Below are 22315 nucleotides of genomic sequence, written 5' to 3'. Positions count from 1 at the left end.
CAAATTCATTTACATAAAAAACAAAACAATCACACACACATTTTCTCCAGATCGTAAGAGTCCAGATGATTTGAGCGGTCTCGTCTGAAGAGACCATAGAAGAGTTCACATACAGTGCAAAGCCGTGTGTCACTGCAGGAGAGACAGCATCTTAGTGTGGAGGTATAACATCCTCTTTTGCTCCCACCCTGAGTTATGACATCACAGGTAGTTCAAAACCTGGCAAAACCATAGATATATATACACACGTGGGTAAAACTTTAAAAAAAAGAAAGAAAAAAAAAAAAAAAGAAGTACTATATATGTATCTATGGTTAGAAACCAGGCACTTGGCAAAGTTTAATTGGAAACTTTTAATCTGTACAAAGTTCATTACCAACAAACAGTCATGTCGTATTTATTCAGCTTTTCTGTTACTTATTTTAAAGAGATCACTTGGACATTTATCACATCGACGAGAGCTTAAACAGAGACAGACAGGAGCACACTTGTCCAAGCCCTCTGTAATTTAAAAAAAAAACACTGATTCCCTGCGTGAATATTTAATGCTCTATCCAAGAATGAATGGGTCGGGAGGGGTGGAATTAAACTACAAACAAACAAAAAAAAGAGTTCTGAAAGTGAGCAATGACACGCAGCGGTTTCAAAATGTGCTGGAATATACCAGGACTGCTGTGTTCTAAAAAAGCTGTGAGAGCCACAAGCTTCCCATTCCAGATGGGTCTGCAAATCAATGGTTTCGTCCATCAGGTCTGTTGGAGAAAGTGCAAATGGGACCAGAAAAAAACAGCGTGCGGGTGGGAATGAAGCGAGACGATGGCACTCTTTTCACGGGCAAAGGGACCCCCCGCTGCGCTCCAGTGAGCGGCTGCGGCCTCCCCAAGCGGCTCGACTGTCCGTCACCGTCAGCTCTGCGCTTCCCCCTCGTTATCACCACGACGACGACGACGAATACGATTGTCTGAAGCAGGTAGTAAAAGTCGCAGACGGAGCAGGGACACACACACACACATACACACACCGGTGCAACTCCAAAGTCTTTTCAGTTAAATTAAATGTGCAACAAAAGAAAGTTGTTTCCGGTTTCGTTGAAGTGTGTCATCCCAGAAATGGCGGCGGCGGCGGCATAGTCTTGATGATGCTTGAGTCTGTTCACAGTATGGCAAGGCTCCTTCCTCTACTTCCTCATCCTCTGTCCTCCATCCCTCCTCGTTCTCGGGGAGTTCTCCAGTGTCCAGCTTCGGCGTTACGCTGATGTGCCAGAATTCTGTGTGGAAGGGGGGGCTTGAGTGGTTCCAGATGGGGCCGGCGGCTGGGCGGCGCCGGTCGGGGAGCCGCCGGTCTGGACCTGCGCCTGGAACTGAGCCAACTGCTCCGGACTGGCGAGAGTCTTGAGCAGGTTGTTCTCCTGCTCCAGCTGAGTGTTGCGCTCCATCAGCTCTTTGATCTGCTCCTTCAGCACCTCCACCTCCTCTCGCACGGCGTACATCAGGTGACTCTTTACCAGGTCCTGAGGAAAGATACAGCGAGATCATCAGCCAAATAATGCCGCTGTTTCAACACCAAAGACAAGGAGACAACTTGTCAAAACTGCATTTGGAGAAGAGCCCTCACTGCTTCACAAAAAAAAGGGCCAAACACTTCTGTATTTTACATGCTTTTTTTTTTTAAATAGAAGAACTCAAACAGTTCAGCTGAAGCTTTTGTTGGACAATCTTGACGATTACCATTGAACTCATTTGTTTCCACCTTCTGTAGGTTTTGGACTGTAAATTAAACAAGATGTGTAATTTCATTGGGTACATTTTGGCTCCAAGGAACTTGATTTTTATTACTCAAGTAGCAAATGCATAAAGAAAAGAATCATTGGCTTGATTGAAAAAAAAAAAAAAAAGGGCCAGCAGAGGATGGGGTTAACTGTCCATTAAGGGAAAAACAAACAAACAGCGAACCGGGGGCTCACACCAAAAGCGTCGTGAGCGGCCAGCTGCCATTCATTTTCAATGTAAGCTGGCGTCGATGAGCGGCCGGCGTTGTGAGCGTCATGAGCTTCAAGAGTTGAGAAAGGTTAAACTTTATGCAAATGAGCAGTGACGTGACGACAGCCAATTAGGGCCGATCTGGATTCCGAAGGCGGAAAAAAAGGCAGAAAAAAGCGGAAAACGGCAGAGCGCAAACACAAAGAAGGCTGCCCAGAGTACGATCCATGGTGAAAGAGGGAACCGATGTATGATGGATTATTATATATATATATATATATCTGCTAGTTGCTATACATATAAGCCCCGCCCCTTTGGCCGCTTCCGGCGGCAGCTGCTCATGATGCTTTTGGTTTGAGCCCCCGGTAAGAAAGTTGGTGGATTCTACCAAATCAAATGTGAGGATGTGCCGTTTTATTTCTGGGGGGTGGGGGGGGGGGGTCATTTCTAAATCAACATGAGGCTCTCTGATTGGGATTTTTGCCTATTCTTCAGCACTTCATCCAAACATTAACAAAATATTCGTTTAATTCTATAATGAGAGACTCCCAACTAGAATAAGAGGAAAAAAAACCAACAGCAACTGCAGCACAAAATGGAACACTAACAGATAAATGCGTGACACTGCGTCCCTTCTGTGATTTTTACAGTTTAAAACAAAAAGGGCTGCACAGAAACAGTCCTCCAGATTATTCTCACGATGATGCTTGGGGCAAAGCCAGTTTGCTATAAGGGGGATTTGCTTAATAATCTGAGCATCCCTCCACTGTGGAACCGCCCCTCCTTCCTCCTCTTCCTCCTCCTCCTCCTGCCCCAGCTAAGGAACAAAATGTTCCTGCACCGGAGTGGGAGGAGCCAATCACCGCCCGAGTTATTTATACTGCGCAGAGGGGAGACTGCTGCTTGCCTAGCAACACGGGACGGAGAGGCTGAGGGGGAGAGGGCACTGTGCGCGAGAACTGGAAGGAGGAGGGTGGCGTGTGAACCTCTGCCTGGCCCACATGAAGTTGTCAACAAGCCCGAGGGGTCATTGATCAAAATCGTGATAGAGCAGGAAGCCACAGTTGCCTAAAAAGAGGCAGGTGCAGAAAACGCTTTACTGGCATTTTACGTCATTTGAGCTTCATTTCCAGCACTTCATTCATTGCTCGGTAAAAAAAAAAAAAAAACAAACAAAAAAAAAACAACAAATAAAACTTTTCTCAATCTAACTTTTTTCCCCTCGCACAATGCCGGCAACGTCACCTAAAAAAAAAAAACGCAGTGCAAAAAAGTACACCATCAAAGCAAGAGGAGCACACATCAGCGTTTGGGTTACATAACACCAGAGGCGGCATATGTCAGCAGGCTGTTTACCAACACAATGGAGGGTTAAGAGTGCATCTCCCAAGGAGAAAAGACAAGAAAAACAGTCGCCTACCATTGCTTGTTCAATCTTGTTGTCGATGGCCACCACACTTGCGCCGGAAGAGCTGGAGGAAAGAGAGAAAAGATCTGCGGTTAGTCAGGCCGGATGATGTAACGGTGGCCGTGCACTGCGGCTGATTTGGAGCATTTGATGGAAATGTGTCTGTAGCTGAGACCGTTTTAAATGCTGCGTTCGTGGCGGGACTACCCCCCCTTCGCGTGAATCTAAAAATCGAGGCTTTTTGCGTGTGCTCGAGGAGGAAAAAACGAGTGAATCGTTTTTTTTTTCTTCCCCTCTCCCCCTTTTTTTGGGGAAATTCACGATTAGCGTGCGCAACAAAGCAAAGCAAATGGGAGATCGATACAAGAAGCTGTGGCTCTGGTGTGGAGGAATAAAGCGGCAGAGACATTACCTATTGTCGAGCTTGACTGATGCACTCTCCTTCCCGAGCACAGAGGACAGAAACGATATCGAGAAATTCCTCAGTTGACAAACGCCAAGGTCCATCGCCACAGTGTAACATTGGGAATTCATGCTATCCCGCCCATTAAAACCCCTGAAGGCGAATCTTCGGCTGTAAAAACTGGAAACCCAGCAGTATAAAAGTAGAAAAAACAGCGCATTATTGAACGCGGAACGGCGGCTCTCCTTCCCCGGGCGACCGCGAAGCTCGCAGCCGGGACAGAGCTCACAAAAGACTGAAGCGGCGGGCTGCAGCTCCGCGCTCCTCGGCTCCCTCTCTTGATAATTAATGCAGCGAAACAGCGCCCGTCCCCGTGCGATTGGCTGAGAGGCGAGCTCATTAGCATACCGAGCGTCTCTGATTGGAGGAGCGTTTCCTTGTTATAATAATATATGCAGCATCTCTGTACCTGCTGCACAGTCCTCCATGAAATCCCGCATCAAACTTATGGAGGGAAACGAGCTATAGCTTCGACTTTAAACGAGCGAGACTATAAGCTGACATGCAGCATTTCACCGTTTACTGCGTTTTCTGGATTAAAACTCCACATATATATTTTTCTTGCCTGGATTAATCCTCAAATGACGGCGGAAGGTCTTTGGTCAGCAATCAGAAGCTGTTAAATAACGCAATGTCTCTCCCTACTGGTCATAAGTGCTAACGAGCACACAGCAGGATACATACATTGGATGTAATTTAAGTAAAACATTATCCCATTAGCTCATGGCTTGACCCCGTAGAGAAGAAAACAGGTCTAAGTGCTCAGAGACAAACCAACAACACCACAGGTATGAAGAGAGAGCCAATCCAATCCAATTTATTAACAAAGAGCGTTTAAAAACAATAGTTGACCAAAGTGCTAACACTGGAATAATTAAAAGGTAAATGGAAAAAAAGAAAAGACACATTAGACATGAAACACATGGAGAAAACGCAACATCACACGGATAAAGTCCAGAGATGTACTCGTTCGGTGTCAAATGCCAGGGAAAATAAGACGTGTGTCTTTAAATCAGGTTTAAAAACCCACCTAATGTATATTGGCAAACCGATCCACAGTTTTTGGGGCCGCAAACCCTCGAAAGCCCGATCCCCCTCCCCCTGAGCTTCAACATCATTCCCAGAACAGCCAAGAGCAGCCGATCAGCTGACCTCTAGAGACTGTGAAGGGATGTGAGGCTGGGGGTGCCAGGCTGGCTCCCCTTGGACAAAACAAATGTGACCTTGGTTTTTCTTTGTCGTTAAAGCTCGAGAAGTTTGAACGCCATCCATGCTTTGATGTCCACACATTGAGACGTTGGTAGAAGGAACAGTAAACGCTCAGTTTCATCATTTTTAGGGGCTGCAGTAGAACAGGACCACCATCATGCTTTATTGATACCGATCAGGGAATTAACAGAATCTACTGATTAGTCCTCTTCACCAGGAAGGAAAACGCTTGGTATATCTAACTGGTAAATACCCGAAATGATCAATTATTACAACAGTTCATGGCCGTCTTGGCTTACGACGAACAGATTGGCTCGTCCATTTCAGCATCACAAGTTTACTCATGATTTTAAGGTAACTGGGGACCACTTTAACACATTCAGGCGTGGACTGATGTCACTACGGAAACAAAGAAAAGGAAATAAATTCCGTATTAACAGCTTGAGTCGCGATAAAGAGAAAAAAAAAAAAGGAAATCAGGCCTTTTTCTTTTCATACCCGACTGCTGAGGCACAATTGAGGCGAACAAACCTCGAAGTGCTGCTCAGTCACACCTGTCCCACCCTTTGAGTGGACATGTGAAGATACCGAGCAGCCATACCAGCACCAATACAATCTTTGACTGTGTCTGAGCTCCTCTCAGACACCTGTTCCTGCCGTAAGCACCTTAGCCGAGTTATATCCGTCCCTGCCTGGGACGTCCAGTGGTGCTGAGCTCCGTCAGAGGCCTGCGTGTCACCATGTGAGGTCAGATTTTAAAAAAAACGAGACCCCCCCCCCCTCTAAGGAGAAGACAACACCTGTAACCTTTCAGTATATTTGTGCATTACCCCCTGAAGCTCAGTCACAAACTCCAGTCAAGCTTGCCTCGAATGGACCGAGCGATTTTATAGACCTAGAGATGAACGTTTGAAGCGACTTCTGCTTTTCTTTTTTCTTTCAAATGAGACGTGACCTGTTGTAAACATGTATGCTTATGCAAAGAGAACAGTCGGAGACAAATACTCCACACCCCAGAGGGTGGTACAGGGAAAATACATTTCGATTTACTGGATTTGGGACATTAGAGACTTTTGGTGTCAAGTGGATCTTTTTGAGGAACTGGAACACTTCTAACCGATGGTTGAAATTGGAGGCACAAACTCAACCGGAAGTAACAGAACATCTATAAATCACGCTCTCGTGCTCTCACGAAGTCAAGCTCAACATGCAGCCCTGTGCGATAGCGGGAACATAGTGTCCTCAAACGCAGCCCTTCAGGGCAGCGGAACAGGAGTAGGAACACGCTGAGGGGGATGTGCCTTGATGCCTTGTTGCACATAAGAGTTAATTAAAAATGTTTCTGTGCATTCTTTGCTCTGAAAAAAGACGCAACTAAATGCCATCGCAGACACACAATCAGACACATCACAACGGAGCCCTTTGACGAGCCCCGTTTAACTCCAACGTGACAACACCACAGCCGTCATTACCTCTTCAGATGCTTCTCCAGCTCCCAGAAGAGCAGTTTTAGGGCCATGGCGTTCCGGCCCCGCACTGCCGCTCCTGCCCCCGCCGGCCCTTTCTCTCTCATTGAGGCTGACAAACACACACTCCAACCAAACACAGGCCCCACCACCTACCCCTCCCCGGCAAGAAGCCCCCCCACCCACCACCCCCCTAAAGCAAACAGCGCTTCCACCACTGCACCCTCTAGCCTCGACCCCTTGCTTCGCCCCCTAAGCTGAAGGGGCTTCACATAGGGGAGCCTGAGCAATAATGGAGCCCGGGATGGAGATATGTAGGACGGGGATGGGAGAGAAAGTGTGTATACAGCGGGAGCGCGCGTTTGTGTGTTAAGTCCTCCTGATTGCCTCCTTACAAAGCCTGGATCACATATAGACTTAGAGATGATTGGATGCATGAGAGAAGACATAGGAGGGTGGGCAGTGATGTCACTGCATGAGGAGTCACGTCACCTTCCCTTCTGTTGTTATGTAAACTGTCAACAGATATCTCCGGGATTCGTCCAATAGGATGAGCTACTTTTGACCACACACCCCTGCGAGCTCGCTCGCGGTCGCCTGAAAGCCACTCCCTTACGCCTGCAGCCTCTCGCCCTTTCACATCTTCCTGCTCGTTTCCTGCAAGATCCCATCTGCGATAGTGACGGAGAGTGGGCGACTTAGCCCAAAATTCAGGAGCAAGCGTTCATCTCTGCACCCCAAACACAGAGAGGTGCCAAGAATGCTCATAGGCACGCTGTCAGTCCTCATCAGCGGATGCATACACACCCTCACGGTATGGGTTTCCACAAGAGCACGCCTCACGTGTATCATCACGCTTGCCCCCACTCAGGCGCGTGCACACGCTGCATTGTGAACAAAGAGGATCAAAAACAAGACGGCAAGCTAGATGGCAGTTCAGACAAAGACCTCACATTAAAAGCCAAAATACTCTGCAAGCTCCACTGTAAGTCAGCAGGAGAAAGAGCAGCATCAGTCGATGATGTCAGGGACAAAAATGGAGAACAAAGGAGAGAGGCCGACCCTGCTTGAACACGGCGGGCAGCCGAGGGGGTGACAAAATGGCCTCGAGTCACCCACCAACAAACTCATTATTAACCCCGTTAGCTGTAGGTCACGTATTCTTTTCTTAACCGTAAGTTTCAGCAACCCACGAAACAGCAAGTGGCCCGCAAATGAGAGCACTGACGATGGACAATATGGGATTTAAAAACTGTGGAGTCTAAACCGGTAACGGGCGGCTTTTCGTCCTACACGTCTGTACATTGTGTACTTTCTGAGCTTACTTTCAGCCAATCACCGAACAGACTTGGTGCAGCCAGTGATGACGGACCTCGACGTCCCGATATTACAGATGGGCTGTTTGTTTTTTTTTTCAAAAGATTGTGTCTGTGGCCTTTAAAGGCTTAGACATTTGTTACCCAAAGAAAATGCTGAAGCTTAACGTGTTAAGAGGCTACAAGGAAGAGTTTATGTAGCTGGGGCGTTTTGTCCATAAGGGCGATGCACCACCCAAATGGAAAAAAGAGGAATTTCTTTTCTGTCATGTTTTGCACAGCGTTACGGTGGTTTTAACAGTTCTAGACAGTTTCAGCTGCTCTGTATGTCACTGTCCAATCAGCGTCAGGCCGTGCTCCATGAGGTACCGATTTCGGTCAGGTTGAAAATCGCCCCAACTGCTCCCATCGACTCTAATGTAAAATCTTTTTTTTTTTTCAAATTTCTGGCATTACAATACAATCTCTATGGTTTCCGGGAGGGCTCGCCCCAACGTGCTTTCGTCATACGTAACGTGACAATAGCTAGCGTAGCCGCCAGGCGCAAGAGTGTAGGAGTAACCGAACCGTTTCATTGAAAGAAATCCCCATCAGTCGGCATAGCAACAAGGATAAATTGGCAATCAAACAATCAGGACCTCCCAGACCAAATTTAAATTTAAAACAAATTTCTACTAATGGAGGGAAATCATATAACCAAAGATTTTTCGCGGAGCTGGTAAGAGCGGAAAACTTAGCTAGCGGTCTGTGAAACAACCAACGCTTTATTCTGCTTCTCATTTCTTAATTTTACTATTCTACCTACTAAAGGGAACATCTTTATCTTGCAATCTAGTGCTTATATGCAGTGTGGGTAATGTGAGTTGACCAGAAAAAAACTGACTTGCTACTTATTAATTTACCCATTGAATGGATCACTTTAGCCACCATTGCTACTATTGAGATATTTGTCAGCATCCGCCACTGTTATGTAGTAATACTCAAGTTCGTGTCACTAGCTAAGTAAAGTCTTCGAAACTTTCACCAAACTGTAGATAAAAAATTTTAAAAAGTCAGGCGGAACTCATTTGAACCCTCTTTTCAGTTCTAACAGCATCCCCAATCCACAACATCACCACCAACCTGAGAAAAACTTCAAATTCCCATCCCCGTCAACAGTTTCTGTGGCCCCCGGAGTGGAGGGAAAATGGCGGCGGAGCTCATCTCTGCCACGCCCTCCGAATGGTTTAGAAAAGGGCGAATGTGTAGAATGACAGTGAGCCAGAGAGCAAACAACATGTGGCGTTTAGATGGTGGTTGAAAACATAAAGTTCAGCTATGTTTGAGTAAAGTAACTCCTGGATTTAAAGTTAAAGTTTGTGGCTTTAAAAAAAAAAAAAAAAAACTAACTGCACCAGTGCAGGGAAATCCAAACAGCACATTACAGTTGACAAAGAGATCATAAAAAAAGAAAAAAGGGAAGAAGAGAGTGTGTGTTGGGGGGGGGGGGTTACATACACTGTAATGTTGACTAAAAGGAAGGCAGAGACTTAGATAAAGACAAATACAAAATAAAGACAAAACAGAGTATATACCTTTAAGATCTATCTGTTCTGTAAGCTTCCTAAAGACCCTCATGTGCATTTGGGATAAATGTATGCTTTTCCCTCCTTTTTCGCTCCCTTTAACCGAGCCCGCTCTCACGAAAGCATCCGGCTGAGTGTAAATAATGCTTGCGTGGTTTGAAAGAAAGGCCGCAGTGTGTGGTCCAAAGAAACCCCAGATCCGACTGTGAATTATGTGAACACATGCAAGGAAACACATGCCTATAAGAGGACGTCACAAAGAAGCCAGAGATGCGGTCGGGACCCTCCGCAATCGCACAATTCGCCAGTTTCCTTCCACATCACTTCTCTAACAGTTCCCCTTGTGCGTGTCTGCGTGGGTCTGTGCATCTTGTTTGTGTGTTACTGAATCAGCAAGCGTGCGCACGTGTGTGTATGTGTGTTAGTGTTTGTGTCTATGTTAGCAGACTGGTAGAATCCGGTTTGGGAGGCTTTTATCTCCGGCCTCTGGTCAAAGGAGAGCCAAAGCAGATTACACACACACACACACAAGCAAGCAAAGGGAAGCGTGTTTTTACTGACATGGACTTGCAAGTATCTGTAAACAACATTTTCATAATCGCACAACTGGATCTGGAAGTGCAGTCATTATAGTTTTTGAGGTATAATGTCTGAGGAGTGTGTCTAGGTAGCATTTAAAAGCAACCTTCTACCTGTTCACAGCAGAGAATAATCCCCCACTGATCTCTGCCCAAAAAACCGACAAAAAAAACCCCAGAGGAAGAACGCCCTAAAACGCAGACAGGTTTAGGGGCTGAAGCTCTTTGGAGCGTAAGTCAATCGGTCTGCCTTGCACGCAACCCGCCTTACATAACCAGCCTCTGTGCCATATGAGCCGTGAAACGGAGCGAAGGCAGGGGCGAAAAGAACCAGACACCCCGTGAGCTCCGATATCTCCGCGGCTTTACTCCCAGGGCCTTTTTTTCCCTGATGGATGGTGTATTCAATTTCAGCAATCTCACACCGTCCCCATCGACTAGGAAGCTATGACATTTACGACAGAGACGACCTCTCAGCCTCCATATTTAGCGAGCCACGAGTGCCGCATTAAAATACCAAAAAAAGACTAAAGAATAAAATCACTCTTCACTGTTTTCGACGGCACGCACTTTCAAGGCGAATTGTGCAAACTGCACAAAAACAAAAAGCTTTTGTAGCACACGAGCAGAGAAAATGACATCCGCAGCCTCTGCACTCACTACAGATGAGTAGAGGCAAATATTACATGAACGCTGACATCATGAAACGTCACCCGCGGTAACATGAATCTGCAGCGTTTTGAGCTCTGAAGGCTCTTTGCCAATGAAAACACCAGCCAGAGAGCTGACTATCTAAATAGTGAGGGATCTGCACAGCGGCAGCCGAGAAGCTTTGCCCGAGGCTCTCCGCAGCGTGCAGCTCCATGTGGTGATCTGATTGTGTTTTAACAGTGGGAAAGGTCGTGTCTCTGACACTAAACAATCGCAGCGAGCTTTACACTGAACTCTTACTTTAGTCTCCTCACTGTGAAGTCTGTCTTTTACCGGGAAGCGTCTCCTTCGGTTCACAGTTTGTGTTTGAAATTCTGCTTCAAAAGACGTCAAAAGATGGATGGAACAAACTGAGGGGACATTTCTTAAATGCCCACGTAGTCTCAGGCGACTGAGCATGACGAGTCTGAGACCACTTCTTTTTTTCTGGTGGTATGGGCTAGATGGAGGCTCGGCCAAACAAGGCCCTGGGATGTGTGCAGAATAGTATACCATTATCCATCCCTTATCTGCCACTTGTCCGGGGGTCGGGTCGCGGGGGCAGCAGCTTGAGCAGAGAAGCCCAGACGTCCCTGTCCCTGGCCACGTCTCCCAGCTCTTCCAGGAGGACTCCGAGGCATTCCCAGGCCAGCCGAGAGACATAGTCTCTCCAACGTGTCCTGGGTCTTCCCCGGGGTCCCCTTCCAGTGCCCAGAACACCTCACCAGGGAGGCGTTCAGGGGGCATCCTAACCAGATGCCCGAGCCACCTCATCTGGCTCTTCTCAATGCGGAGGAGCAGCGGTTCTACTCCGAGCCCCTCCCGGATGACAGAGCTTCTCATCCTATCTCTAAGGGGGAAAGCCCAGACACCTTGTGGAGGAAACCCATTTCGGCCGCTTGTATTCGCGATCTCGTTCTTTTGGTCACTACCCACAACTCCTGACCATAGGTGAGGGTATTAGCATAAATTGACCGGTAAATCGAGAGCTTCGCCTTCTAGCTCAGCTCCTTCTTCATCACGACGGGCCGATGCAGAGCCTGCATCACTGCTGACGCCGCACCGAACCGCCCGTCAATCTTTCGCTCCATTCGTCCCTCACTTGTGAACAAGACCCTGAGATACTTGAACTCCGCCACCTGGGGAAGGATCTCATTCCCAACCCAGAGAGAGCATTCCTCCCTTTTCCAGCTGTTTTCTATTATATAAAAGAAATTCTTCCCAAGCACAATATAACAATCATGAATTACATTAAACTAGTCCGAAAAGGTCCCCCAGGTGTACAGCAGATAATAAAGCTGATTTTAATGAGAAAATAAGTCATTCAACCATCATTACACAGCGTTTCCTTCAGGCCTGATGGTGCTTGACGGAGGTCTGTCCCCCCCCATTCAGGCAGTTTGTTTATTATAAATGTGCAAAATCTCCAGAGCTGCAAATGGATACAAAAACGTTTCAACGCCACAGGAGGAGGTCAAAGAAAATATCAAACCTTGGCCAATTTACTGCTGTTCCTGTCACAGCCGATTTTCAGGAAACAAGTTTCTATAAAACCTCAAAAATCTGGTCGAATCTTGGTACATTTAGTTACAACTGGCGTTTATAACCACCTACTTAAGGTGAAAGGGATTTCTTTGAGATAAAGAACGTTTGTGTGGTGGTATCTGAGCAACCTGCAGAAGTGAACTTATCATGAATGTCTCATGAAGTAGCTCCTCTTTAATAAATATCAACTAGCTTGGGGAGACGGTTTCAGATGTGTCAACACACCTGATTCAGATCAACGCATCATCGAATCAGGCGTGTTGAAGCAGGGAAACACCTAAAACCTGCAGGGACAGCGGCCCTTGAGGACCGACTTTGGACATCCCTGGTTTAGAGAAAGCCAACATCATTGAACTGTTACTTACTTGTAAGTGTCTTGAAAATGTCACTGTGAGAATAGCCCAAAAGTTTAAAAAAAAAAGGTTAAAGAGTGACGACAGGAGAGAGAAATAATATCACAGTTGTCAGAGGAGCGATCGCGACATGATCGATTAAAATTAGAAGTGCCGCCTCTTATGTTTCTCATGTCTTAACTCGTCCAACAGGATGAGTGAGAGAAGCAGGTCGGTGCCCACTGAAAGCTTCCCTACCTCCCATTTCGCACATCGTAAACCACCTTCACAGCTGTGAACACGCTCCAGCTGAGAAATTCAGACATGGAGTCGCAGACCCATGTTACATCCTATCGGGCCTGTGACTCTCGGCATGAGACCACAAGTCGGGCGAACGTGACACCCCACTATTTGACTCCGCTGCCCCAACATTGTTGCCTAAAAACAGAGCCTGTCAGAACCGCTAAACACTCCGGGGTGCGCAGGACCACCTGCGTGAAAGTCAAAACCTTTGAAAATATAAATAATTTCACTCTTTAAATCCTTTTTTATTCTCAAATAATAATTTGCAGAATAATTTTAATATGCAAAGTGAGAAAACTGTTAGTAAGCACTGTGCTAATAAGACATCAATACATGCACCGTGTATATTTCTATCTTTTTCTTTTATTATTATTTAATTTCATCATCATATCTAATACAGAGGAAAGTGAACCCCCCCCCCCATTAGTTCCTCATTCATTCATTGCGTGCAAGAAAGACATTACCAGTTTGCTACAAGCCCAGTTTTAGGTCAGTGACTCTCAAAAGCACATCATGGTTATATAAACAGCTGTCCAAAAAAAAAAAAAAAAAGGCTTGGGAGGATTATTGGGCACAGGCTGCCACCTTGTGGAGAAATGCCGGTACAACAGCATTACAGGGACCCATCTAAAGTTTACGCCTCAGCTAAAGTATAACTAGGTGTCAAATCTAATTAGCAGATTACTCGCCAACCCCTCAGGCGATGATTTATTGATGCTGACAGACGGAAAAGGCACCGCCCGATGTGTCAGAGGTGAATACATAACGTGATTTCACTTTAAATGAAACAAGCCTGGGCTGAAGATGCAGAGTGGACACATTTCAAGGCTGGGACTTATTCAGAAGAATTCCTAAAAATAGATGAACTGGAACTTTTAAACCAGCTGCAAGGTCATTAATGACAGTAATATTTGCATAATTTACCAGAGGGATCGATAGACTTCACTTGTTGACAGAGAGCCATTTGTTTACTCAAGTGTTTCTACTCGAGCTTTTACCTTAAAATGACCCCGTATTGATTTGGAAAAGGTCTGGTTTTATGACCTCGATGAAACACTTTAGAGCCGATGACTGGTTTATCATTGGCTTCTTTGCCGTGCGTGTCGGACATGTGCAAACAGCACAGTCATACACCCAACCCGCTTATCGAGGGGCGTTCCCAAATGTTTGTCGCGGTATTACTCGCAACTTATGAGGCCACTTCGAGCGGCTCAAGTGCTTCTTTGGCTTTTGCAGGGAACCCTTGGGTGTGTTAAAAACTCATGTGATTTTTAAGTATTAGAAAAGCAGCTTTAGAACAACTCCTAATGAAAAAAATAGAAACTGCTCAGCTCTTTCTCCCTTTATCGAAACAGTAAGTGTTATCTCTAAGAGGGCTCCTATGACAATCTAAGAATCTGTGCTAGGCACAAAAAAAGGGCCGCACCCTGACATCTACCTTTGACTTCCCTGTTTGACTGATTAATAATCACTTAAACCCATGACTCTGCAGCTGATCTGACCGCCTCACGTTCTGTCAAACATTTGGATTTCAATAAAAAAAAAAAGGCCTTGCAATGGAGCATTTTTGGCAGAATGCCACGAATGAAAAGCACGAGAAATGGTGCAAGAGTCTTAAAAATGGGCAAACTGTCAGCAGATTGCACTTTCCTCTTTTACAGCTCCAAAAGATGAAGTCATACACATAAACAGTCCCTATTAGAAGCACTCTACATGCAATATCACACGCCAGCTAACGTGGCTGTAAAATGCACGTTATCTCAGTTTTTTTCCTGCAAATGATCACGAATGTTTAACTACTTGCGTCGTCTGTAAATGCGTCGGGAAAGTTTGCATTTGCCTTTGTTTCGGATATATTCTCTCTGAAGCTTTTCAGCTTTTTACCGGTATGAGGCTGTACCTCGAAAAAAGCACTGCTTAAAGAACTATACAAACCCCAGCCTACACAACTAGGTATGAAATGGAGTGTCTTATATATATATATATATCTTATGATTAAACAGTTGACACCAAGTCATTCTCTACAAGCTTCTGTTGAAGGACAAGAGGAAAGGCATGTACAGTAAATCTGACACAAATGACAGGTGCATAGTCTGCTGGAGGTGTGGGTTTGTTTACCAGAAGGTAAAAGAATCCTTTCCTCCGTGAAAACTGGAGCTGGCTTGTATTCAAAGATCGAACGATACCGACATTGGCCTGTGGGACAGTGACTCTGCCTCAGGAGGCATGAGAGCCTGTTGTGAGCACTAATTAATATGACTGACAGATGTGAGAACCAGCAGCAGGAAAGGTCAAAGCAAAACAAGCAGAATGCCTGCAAAACAGACACACCCTCGCGTTGCCATTTTACAACCTGGCGGCAGTCCAAGATCAGGTGTTTTTTTCTTTTTTTTGCTTTTTAAAAAGGCCTCTGCTGCGACGCAAGGCCTCCGAAGAGCCAAACTGAACTCTGACAACAGGCTAATCACTAATGAAACGAAGACCAAATACAGCAGGTGTGTTCTAAATGTCCAAACACATCAAACTCTCTGGCTAAATAAACGTCTTCCTTTCAAGAGCTGTACCCAAAAGATCAAAGCGTTGCCTAAAACCTGAGCCACAAAAGCAACAATCGATCAGCATTAAACAAATGGAGTAATGGCTTTACCCGTCCCTACTGTTGCTCATTTCAATCTGCTCTTGCTCACTCAAATGAAGGTCGGCGGGGTTACCAGTAGGCATGATCATGGCATGTGATTGGATACTGTTAATAAACGTGTTATTAACAAGCACAACAAATATCTTAAAGGGGAAGGAAAGCGGCAAGAGGAGAACAGTCTGGAGTGGTTGACGCGCTGAGGCCTCCGAGGGGAAAGCAGAGCAAAGAAAGAAAATAGCTTGACAGAGAGAAAGAAGTGGACAGAAACACTGGACATAACTGGTCTTTAAACAAATAAGACACTCACGCCCGCTGCCTCAGGACAGTGGCTCATTCATGGCGAGGAAAAATAGACAGACACACAAGACTGATATACAGAAAGACTTGCAGAGGCCGCGGAAAACGCACACAGCCTCGATGGGGGGGAACGCCAGCCGGTGACAATCGCCTCCTCACGGATACAGTCCCGTGCTGTCTGCAGCGACAATTACGTCAAATTTAAGCCCGCAGGCGCTTCACCGTTCAAGTTAGACCAGCACCCAGCGCTCGCCAAAACCCACAATGTCATTGTTCATGTGAAACTTTAAAATGACGCACGTGCTCTGCAAACTTTTGCTTTAATCCTAGGCGTTTAATCCACGCGATCGCCAATGATCGCCAACAGTTAAACGGCCAACAGTGAAATAAAAGCCACACACTGTACAAACACACGGTTGTATTTCAGTAATAGGTTCCAGGGTGTGGCTGACAGTAGTCAGAAGAATTTCCTCTGTACCCTGCAGGCATTACCGTGGCATACACAACACGACTCTTTAGCTAAACAAGAGCACGGGGCTGCGCACTGGAAAAAAAAAACCCTCGGCTGCCTCCACAACAGCCCTCCATTTCTCCACAGTCGGTGTCAATCAGATTTCATGCAACACAACTTTAATCCCGCTCAGACCCTGAAAGACATGTGAAGTTTTTCCAGGACGTTGACCCCATTCAGACCAATCCGTGCAATTTTAGGGATTACTTGCAACCGAGACAACCACATCTGAACCGGAGAACTATCGTAGATAGTTTACGTTTAAATAAACGGACACCTGCACCGTTCTCTAGGGTGGAACAAACAATCAGGCTAAAAGGAGACTGAGCAGCTAAGGATTGATGTCACGGTCTAACTGACGGCAATTGAGACACATGTGTGATGGTTGGGGGTCAACCCGGGCAACACATCTGCTGAGTCACCATCTCCCTTAGTGACTCAACAGCTCCACCGCTCCTAAGCCAGACATTGATGTTTTACAATAGCCACGTCCAGTGAGCTGTTTTTAACTCACAATCTTCTGAGGGCTGTCAGGGGGTACCTTAGGGGATCCAGCAAATGTGACATTGCGCTTCTAGATCAGAAATCCACAACAAAACGAGGTCAACCGTACGAGGCTACTGCAAAGCAGAGCTGCATTTGCCGTGTGGAATAACACACTTCAGTGAAACAACGTAATGAGACTCCTGCATGCACATTTCTTGTTTTAATTGTGTGGGATTAAAAAAAAAAGAAGATAATTCCCTGTGTTTTCTCAGCAATTAAAAGACCAGCTGCACTAGAATGAGCTCTGTGTGTGTGTTCAACTATAAAAGAACACAGACTTTGCTTCATAATAAATAGCACAGAAGAGGACGTCTGTTCTCACCTGTCCTCCTCTCCTTCAGCATGCTGACTCCTCAGGCCTGCAGCAGCGACCATGAAAGCACTGGCTTCAGCAGACATCCCCATTTGGGCCAGAGAGCCAACAGTCCTGCCGCCCTCCATCGCCCCATCTCCACCTGCCGCTGCCCCTAGTCTGGGCAGACCCAGCAGGCCCTGGTGCTGGAACAGAAGCTTCTGGGCGTCCTCTAGGTGGGAGGTTTTAATGGAGCCTCCACCTCCTGCTCCTCCAGGGACATGGATGATGTTGGAGCCCGAGGTGAGGAGGGGCTGAAGGTCAGCTTGCAGTGCAGTCAGAGGCATGTAGGGAATTCCGTGTGTGGAGGCTAGGGGGACTGTGCCTGTAGACGAACGCTGGACTTGTGGTTGGGGCTGAGGCTGAGTGGGAAGGGCCTGAAGCTGCACTGCAGTATAAGCTGATGGCACAGGTGGAGCTACCTGACCCTGGTGTTGCAGCTGTGGAGTAATGCTGACAGGTTGCTGTGCTGATACGCCTGCCACTGGTGTGATGGACATTCCCGTTATAACATGTGGAAGTTGAGGTTGGACTTGTGTCTGAAAGGGAGCTGTGGGCTGGATAAAGTCTGGCTGTCTGACCCTTCCTGGGGCTATGACCCCACCTGCTTGGAGCTGAGGTGTGGGGTAGCCTTCCTGGGGTTGGGCCTGCTGGGGATCCACAGCATAGGGCAACTGCTGGGGTATAACTGGAGGAGGCTGACCTACACCGACCTGTGGCGTTGCTGTAGGGACAGCAATAGGAGCCACTGGTTTCTGTATGTGACTTGTCCCGACAACCTCCTGGGGTGACCCATAGCTTAAAGGAGTAGTTTGTGTGAGTGCTTGTGGTGGGCTCTGCATGGTTTGTGGGCTGGTGAAGTCCTGGCTTGGCAGCTGATAGGGTTGCAGCGTGTGAGGCGGCTGCGCTGCAGGTACTCCCGAACTGATCCCAGCGTTACCCGCCTCACTCTCTGCAGCCAAGTCTGCAGCTTTCTGTGCCTCAGATGGAGTCGGATGAGGAACCTCCTTCTCATAATACTCTGTGCATGTCCATCTTCCCTTGCGAAACGGCTCAGAGTTAGTGTCTAGTTTGACCACCCTAAATCGAGAGCCGGTGGCCGTCTGAGTTTGGGTGTGCTGGGTGTGAGTGCTATGGGCAGAGGCAGGGGAGCCTGTTCCACCTCCAGTAGAAGCCCCTTGCCCACTTGTGGTAGTACTGTCAAAGGCTGCAGGTCCTGGGGTGGGGACTGCAGCTGCAGGAACAGTTGACAAACTTAAAATGTTCACACTGCCTTGTACATGTACATCAGTGGCTGCCCCACCAATAACAGGAGCTGCTTGTTGACCTGCCACCCCTGCAGGTTTAGAATTATCCAACATCGGCGGCCTCTGGGACTGGCTAGGACCTGGGCTGGAGGTGCCCATAGGAAGAGTGGACAGTGATGGTTCTACTCCTCCCAAGCTGTCAGAGGGATGTTGATGAGCTTGCCTGTGCTGTTGAAGATGATGCACAGTCCCATTTACCAAAGAGGAATGCTGCACACCCTGAGGTATGGCATGAGGCTGAAGAGGCTCATTAGGTGACACAAGTCCAGGTGTGTCGACCCCGTGGAGACTGTTCAACGTCTCATCAGAGGAGCTTCTCTCTGGCACCCCTGTGTCCGTGGCCCTGGACACGGAGACATCCAGCATATCAGAGGAGGAGAGGTCCTCGGTGTGTGACTCATCCATGTCATCATAGCTCTCTGTGTCATCAGCTAAACTGTTGTTGCCGCTCACGTTGACCTGTGCCGAGGTGACGCTCGTTATCTGGAAACCACTTTTCTTCTTCACCTGAGCTCCGGTCGTTTGGGGCTGGTGATGGGTTGCGGGAGAGGAGGATCCAGCCTGGCTTGGATTGTCGTCCACCGCGCTGCTCCCGCCGCTTCCGGCTGCGGCGGAGGCGCCGCTGCTCCCCCTCCTGTAGTGGAAAGCCGTTTTGCGGCTCCCGGTCCCAGGTGGGTCGCCGGAAAAGTCCTGGTGGTGCATCTTTTTTTTTGCCGTAAGGTTTTCCTCAATGCCAAGATCTGGCTGACGGTTAATTGAGTTACCTACTAGCTAACACAGATGCTAGCTAGCTGGGTCAGCTGCAGTACCGCGATACTAACAAGCCATAGGTGACAAGTCATATGATTTATGTCCTTTAAATCAAGCTCAGCGCTCCCCGCCTTATTGCAGCTGAAAGGCTACGTTATTACTACTGTCCATCGACTTAACACAAGAACAAGTCCAGCATCTGGACAATATTTACCGTAGCAAATAAAATCAAGACAGCAAAATGCAGCTAGCCGCTGGATAGCTGTAAGCTGGGTCGGCAGCAGCGATTGACCGCGCTCTTTAGAACTTTGTTTACCTTTTTACCTCTAATTACGAGTTTTTTTCGGCCATTATTATGGTAAATAAACAGAGTCAAATAATTATATTCTTCAATTCCACTCTTCCGAGTAAATGTGGAAGCCTCTTAGCTGGCCGGTGTATGTCGCAGGAAATCAGTCGTCGCATCCATTCCTCTCCCGGACGATGACTCTCCTTTCTCCCACCGACACAAAAATGATCCCGACTAAAAAAAAACACCCGTCAACTGTCAATGGGCAGTGTTGTCTAAATAGTATCCGTCTTTGTAGTGATAAAAAGTGCTCACTAAGTCCATCTCAGTATATTTTACCGCGTCCGTGTTTGCTGTATCATTGCCGGTGAGCAGCAGCGGCAGTGACGGGTTGACAGTCTCGCAGGAGGGAGGAGGAATGCAAACAGTACATCTGCGCGTGCGCAAGCCTGCCCAGTTTATTTTCCCCAGATAGATGAAGCGTTCAAGTTCTAAAACTGCATCGGATTTTAGAATATCGTTCATTCACGAAAACTCTTATCCGTCCCTTTTCCCCCACATGAATATAAAGTCAGACTTCTGTATTTGACTACTGTCTTTCTGTCTAACACCTGCCATTCCGATAATCATTATATTGAAGGCGTTTACATTGTATTAAAAGGTTAAACTTACAACAAATCAGCCAAAACAAAAATTGATTGCACGATTGCAATATGTACAATATTTTCTCAAATTATTGAAGGCAGCATGGAGCTCTGCTTTGTGTTGATTGTTTTTGTTTTTTCCCAAAACCCTTCTTTTGATAGAAAGCATTGATAGTTGTGATAGAAATAGATAGAAATGTTTTCAGCAAGCTTGTTTTTCTTGTTTATTTCCTTAGTATATAGACTGTATTTTAATGTAAGAATTTTCTAAGATTTGCCTCTGTACACACTACCATACTTTCTGTTTTTCATTTCTATAGATCAAGCCATTCATGCTTCTAGCAAAAGATTTTTATGTTAAAACATTTAAAATTATTACATGAGGTGTGATTGATTCAAACGTTAGAAAGCTCATAAATACAGGACTTTTTCCCCATTAGTAATGAATTGTCAATTTGTCAAAATAAAGTAAATAAAAAGGCCAAAGCAGATCACAGCAAAACACAGACTGTACAACATTTATATGTCTAATATGTGACATAAATGAAGAAATATCACAATTTCTATGCCAACTATAATCATTCAGCATCAGTTAAACACTTGAGGGAGGGTGTGACAAGAGCATTAAGATTTATTAGGAGGGTGTTAAGAATTTTTCTCATTTGTTTTCTGAACACCCTGCCAGAGGTTTTTGCGTGAAGTAACATAACAGACACATTCTTTTTTTTAAAAGAAGAAAACAAACAAGGTCAAATGTTGCTGTTACTTCATTCACTCACTAAGACGTTAATAACACTTCAACTCTATTTTAATAAGGCACTCAAGCTGATTATCATCCAAAACTCAATGGATGAGAGTATTAAATATATGAGTGCCAGTTATTATGGGAATATTAGAGTGTTCCTAGAACAGAGCACGAAAACAAAACAAGGTACAATGATTTTATAATAAACTTAGCAGTACTTTGTCCTTCGCAGAAAATATCACAGACATTTTCCACAAGATGAATTGTATTACTCTATCCACACACGAACCCCTGTTACAGTTGGGCTCACTTGCACACACAAACTCCTGGAGAGGGGCTGGACTCTCTCATACTCTGGAACTGCCCATGGGGGGAGTAGTCCGGCGGATGTGGGGATACTTACAAGCTGCTGGCTGAGCGCCTCCATGTTGGAGTTCTCCTCGGTGAGCATGACGATCGCTCACTACAGCTGCAAGTCGCAGGAGGAAAGGTTCGAACTGTTGTTTGTGTATATGCACCAAACAGAAGCTTTGATTACCTTGCCCTCTTGGAGGCTTTGGTATCCTAGGGGGATGCCAGGGATTCCCTTGTTCTTGCTGGTTGATGATCGACTTTTTATTCGTGTCATCAGACCTGCGACCACTCAGGTGAAGAGAGGGGGGAGAGCTGTCAACTGATCATTACCTAGCGGTGAGTTGGATCTGTTGGCAGGTGAGACTGCCGGACAGACCTAGGAATCCCCAATTGAGTGGTGAGGGTGAACTGAGAATGTCTCGTGTAGTTAGCAGAAGTCGCTGAAGTTGAACATCGTGGGTCTGTCTTGTAGGTGTTTACCACCTCGGGGGACTGGAGAGTGTGTACCAACTACAGGAGGATCAAACTACTCAGCCTTCCTGGAAAAATTTACTCCAGGGTGTTGAAGAGGAGGCTCTGACCGACTGTCGAACCTCGGATTCAGGAGGAGCGGTGTGGTTTTTGGCCAGGTCATGAAACAGTTCTTTACCCTAGCAGAGTTACTGAGGGGATCATGGGAGTTTGACCATCCAGTCTACATGTGTTTTGGAGATTTGGAAAGGGCTACGACCGTGTTCTTTGAGGGATTCTATGGGGAGTGCTGAGGGAGTTTGGGGAACCGGAATAACCAGTGCAAGAGCTGTGTCTTGGAGTCTTATTGGACTCCAACTGCCCCTTGTCACTGATCCTATTTGTGATTTTCAGGAACAAGATCTCGAGACGTAGTCGTGGAGAGGAGGGCGTCTGGTTTGGGAACCATCGCATCTCTGCTTTTTGCGGATGAGGTGGTTCTGTCAGCTTCTTCAAGCCAAAGCCTTCAGCGCACACCAGAGCAGTTTGCAGCTGAGTGTGAAACAGCTGTTCCAAAT

At 46.5% G+C, this 22315-nt stretch overlaps 1 protein-coding gene across 3 annotated transcripts; it reads right to left on the bottom strand.

Annotated features, from left to right (window-relative positions):
- Window positions 1–279: 279 nt before the first annotated feature.
- LOC140270765 (TSC22 domain family protein 1) lies at window positions 280–19940 on the bottom strand. 3 transcript variants are annotated; one of them, XM_072366214.1, is made up of 3 exons: window positions 17169–19940; window positions 3400–3451; window positions 280–1510 (listed from the first exon to the last, which is right to left on the bottom strand). In XM_072366214.1, the coding sequence occupies exons 1-3, from the start codon at window positions 19205–19207 to the stop codon at window positions 1247–1249; spliced, it is 2355 nt and encodes a 784-aa protein (XP_072222315.1). In that variant the 5' UTR covers window positions 19208–19940; the 3' UTR covers window positions 280–1246. The 3 variants fall into 3 exon arrangements, with proteins under 3 accessions (XP_072222315.1, XP_072223790.1, XP_072223073.1); XM_072367689.1 differs by lacking the exon at window positions 17169–19940 and adding an exon at window positions 6532–6667; XM_072366972.1 differs by lacking the exon at window positions 17169–19940 and adding an exon at window positions 3800–4117.
- Between the last annotated feature and the right edge of the window lie 2375 nt (window positions 19941–22315).

This window comes from Leuresthes tenuis, unplaced genomic scaffold, assembly GCF_036924035.1.
Source record: "Leuresthes tenuis unplaced genomic scaffold, fLeuTen1.0.hap1 SCAF_1, whole genome shotgun sequence".
NCBI lineage: Eukaryota > Metazoa > Chordata > Actinopteri > Atheriniformes > Atherinopsidae > Leuresthes > Leuresthes tenuis.
The sequence above is the reverse complement of the archived record's forward strand: the minus strand, read 5'-3'. Positions and strand labels throughout refer to the sequence as shown.

What these genes read in the sequence shown, in the direction of transcription:
- LOC140270765 (XM_072366214.1), bottom strand. Translation starts at nt 19,207, where the DNA reads ATGCACCACCAGGACTTTTCCGGCGACCCACCTGGGACCGGGAGCCGC. An exon ending in GCTGAAGGAGAGGAGGACAG is followed by an intron (nt 3,452 to 17,168) that starts GTGAGAACAGAC and finishes TCTTTCCTCCAG; the next exon opens with CTCTTCCGGCGCAAGTGTGG. An exon ending in ACAAGATTGAACAAGCAATG is followed by an intron (nt 1,511 to 3,399) that starts GTAGGCGACTGT and finishes ATCTTTCCTCAG; the next exon opens with GACCTGGTAAAGAGTCACCT.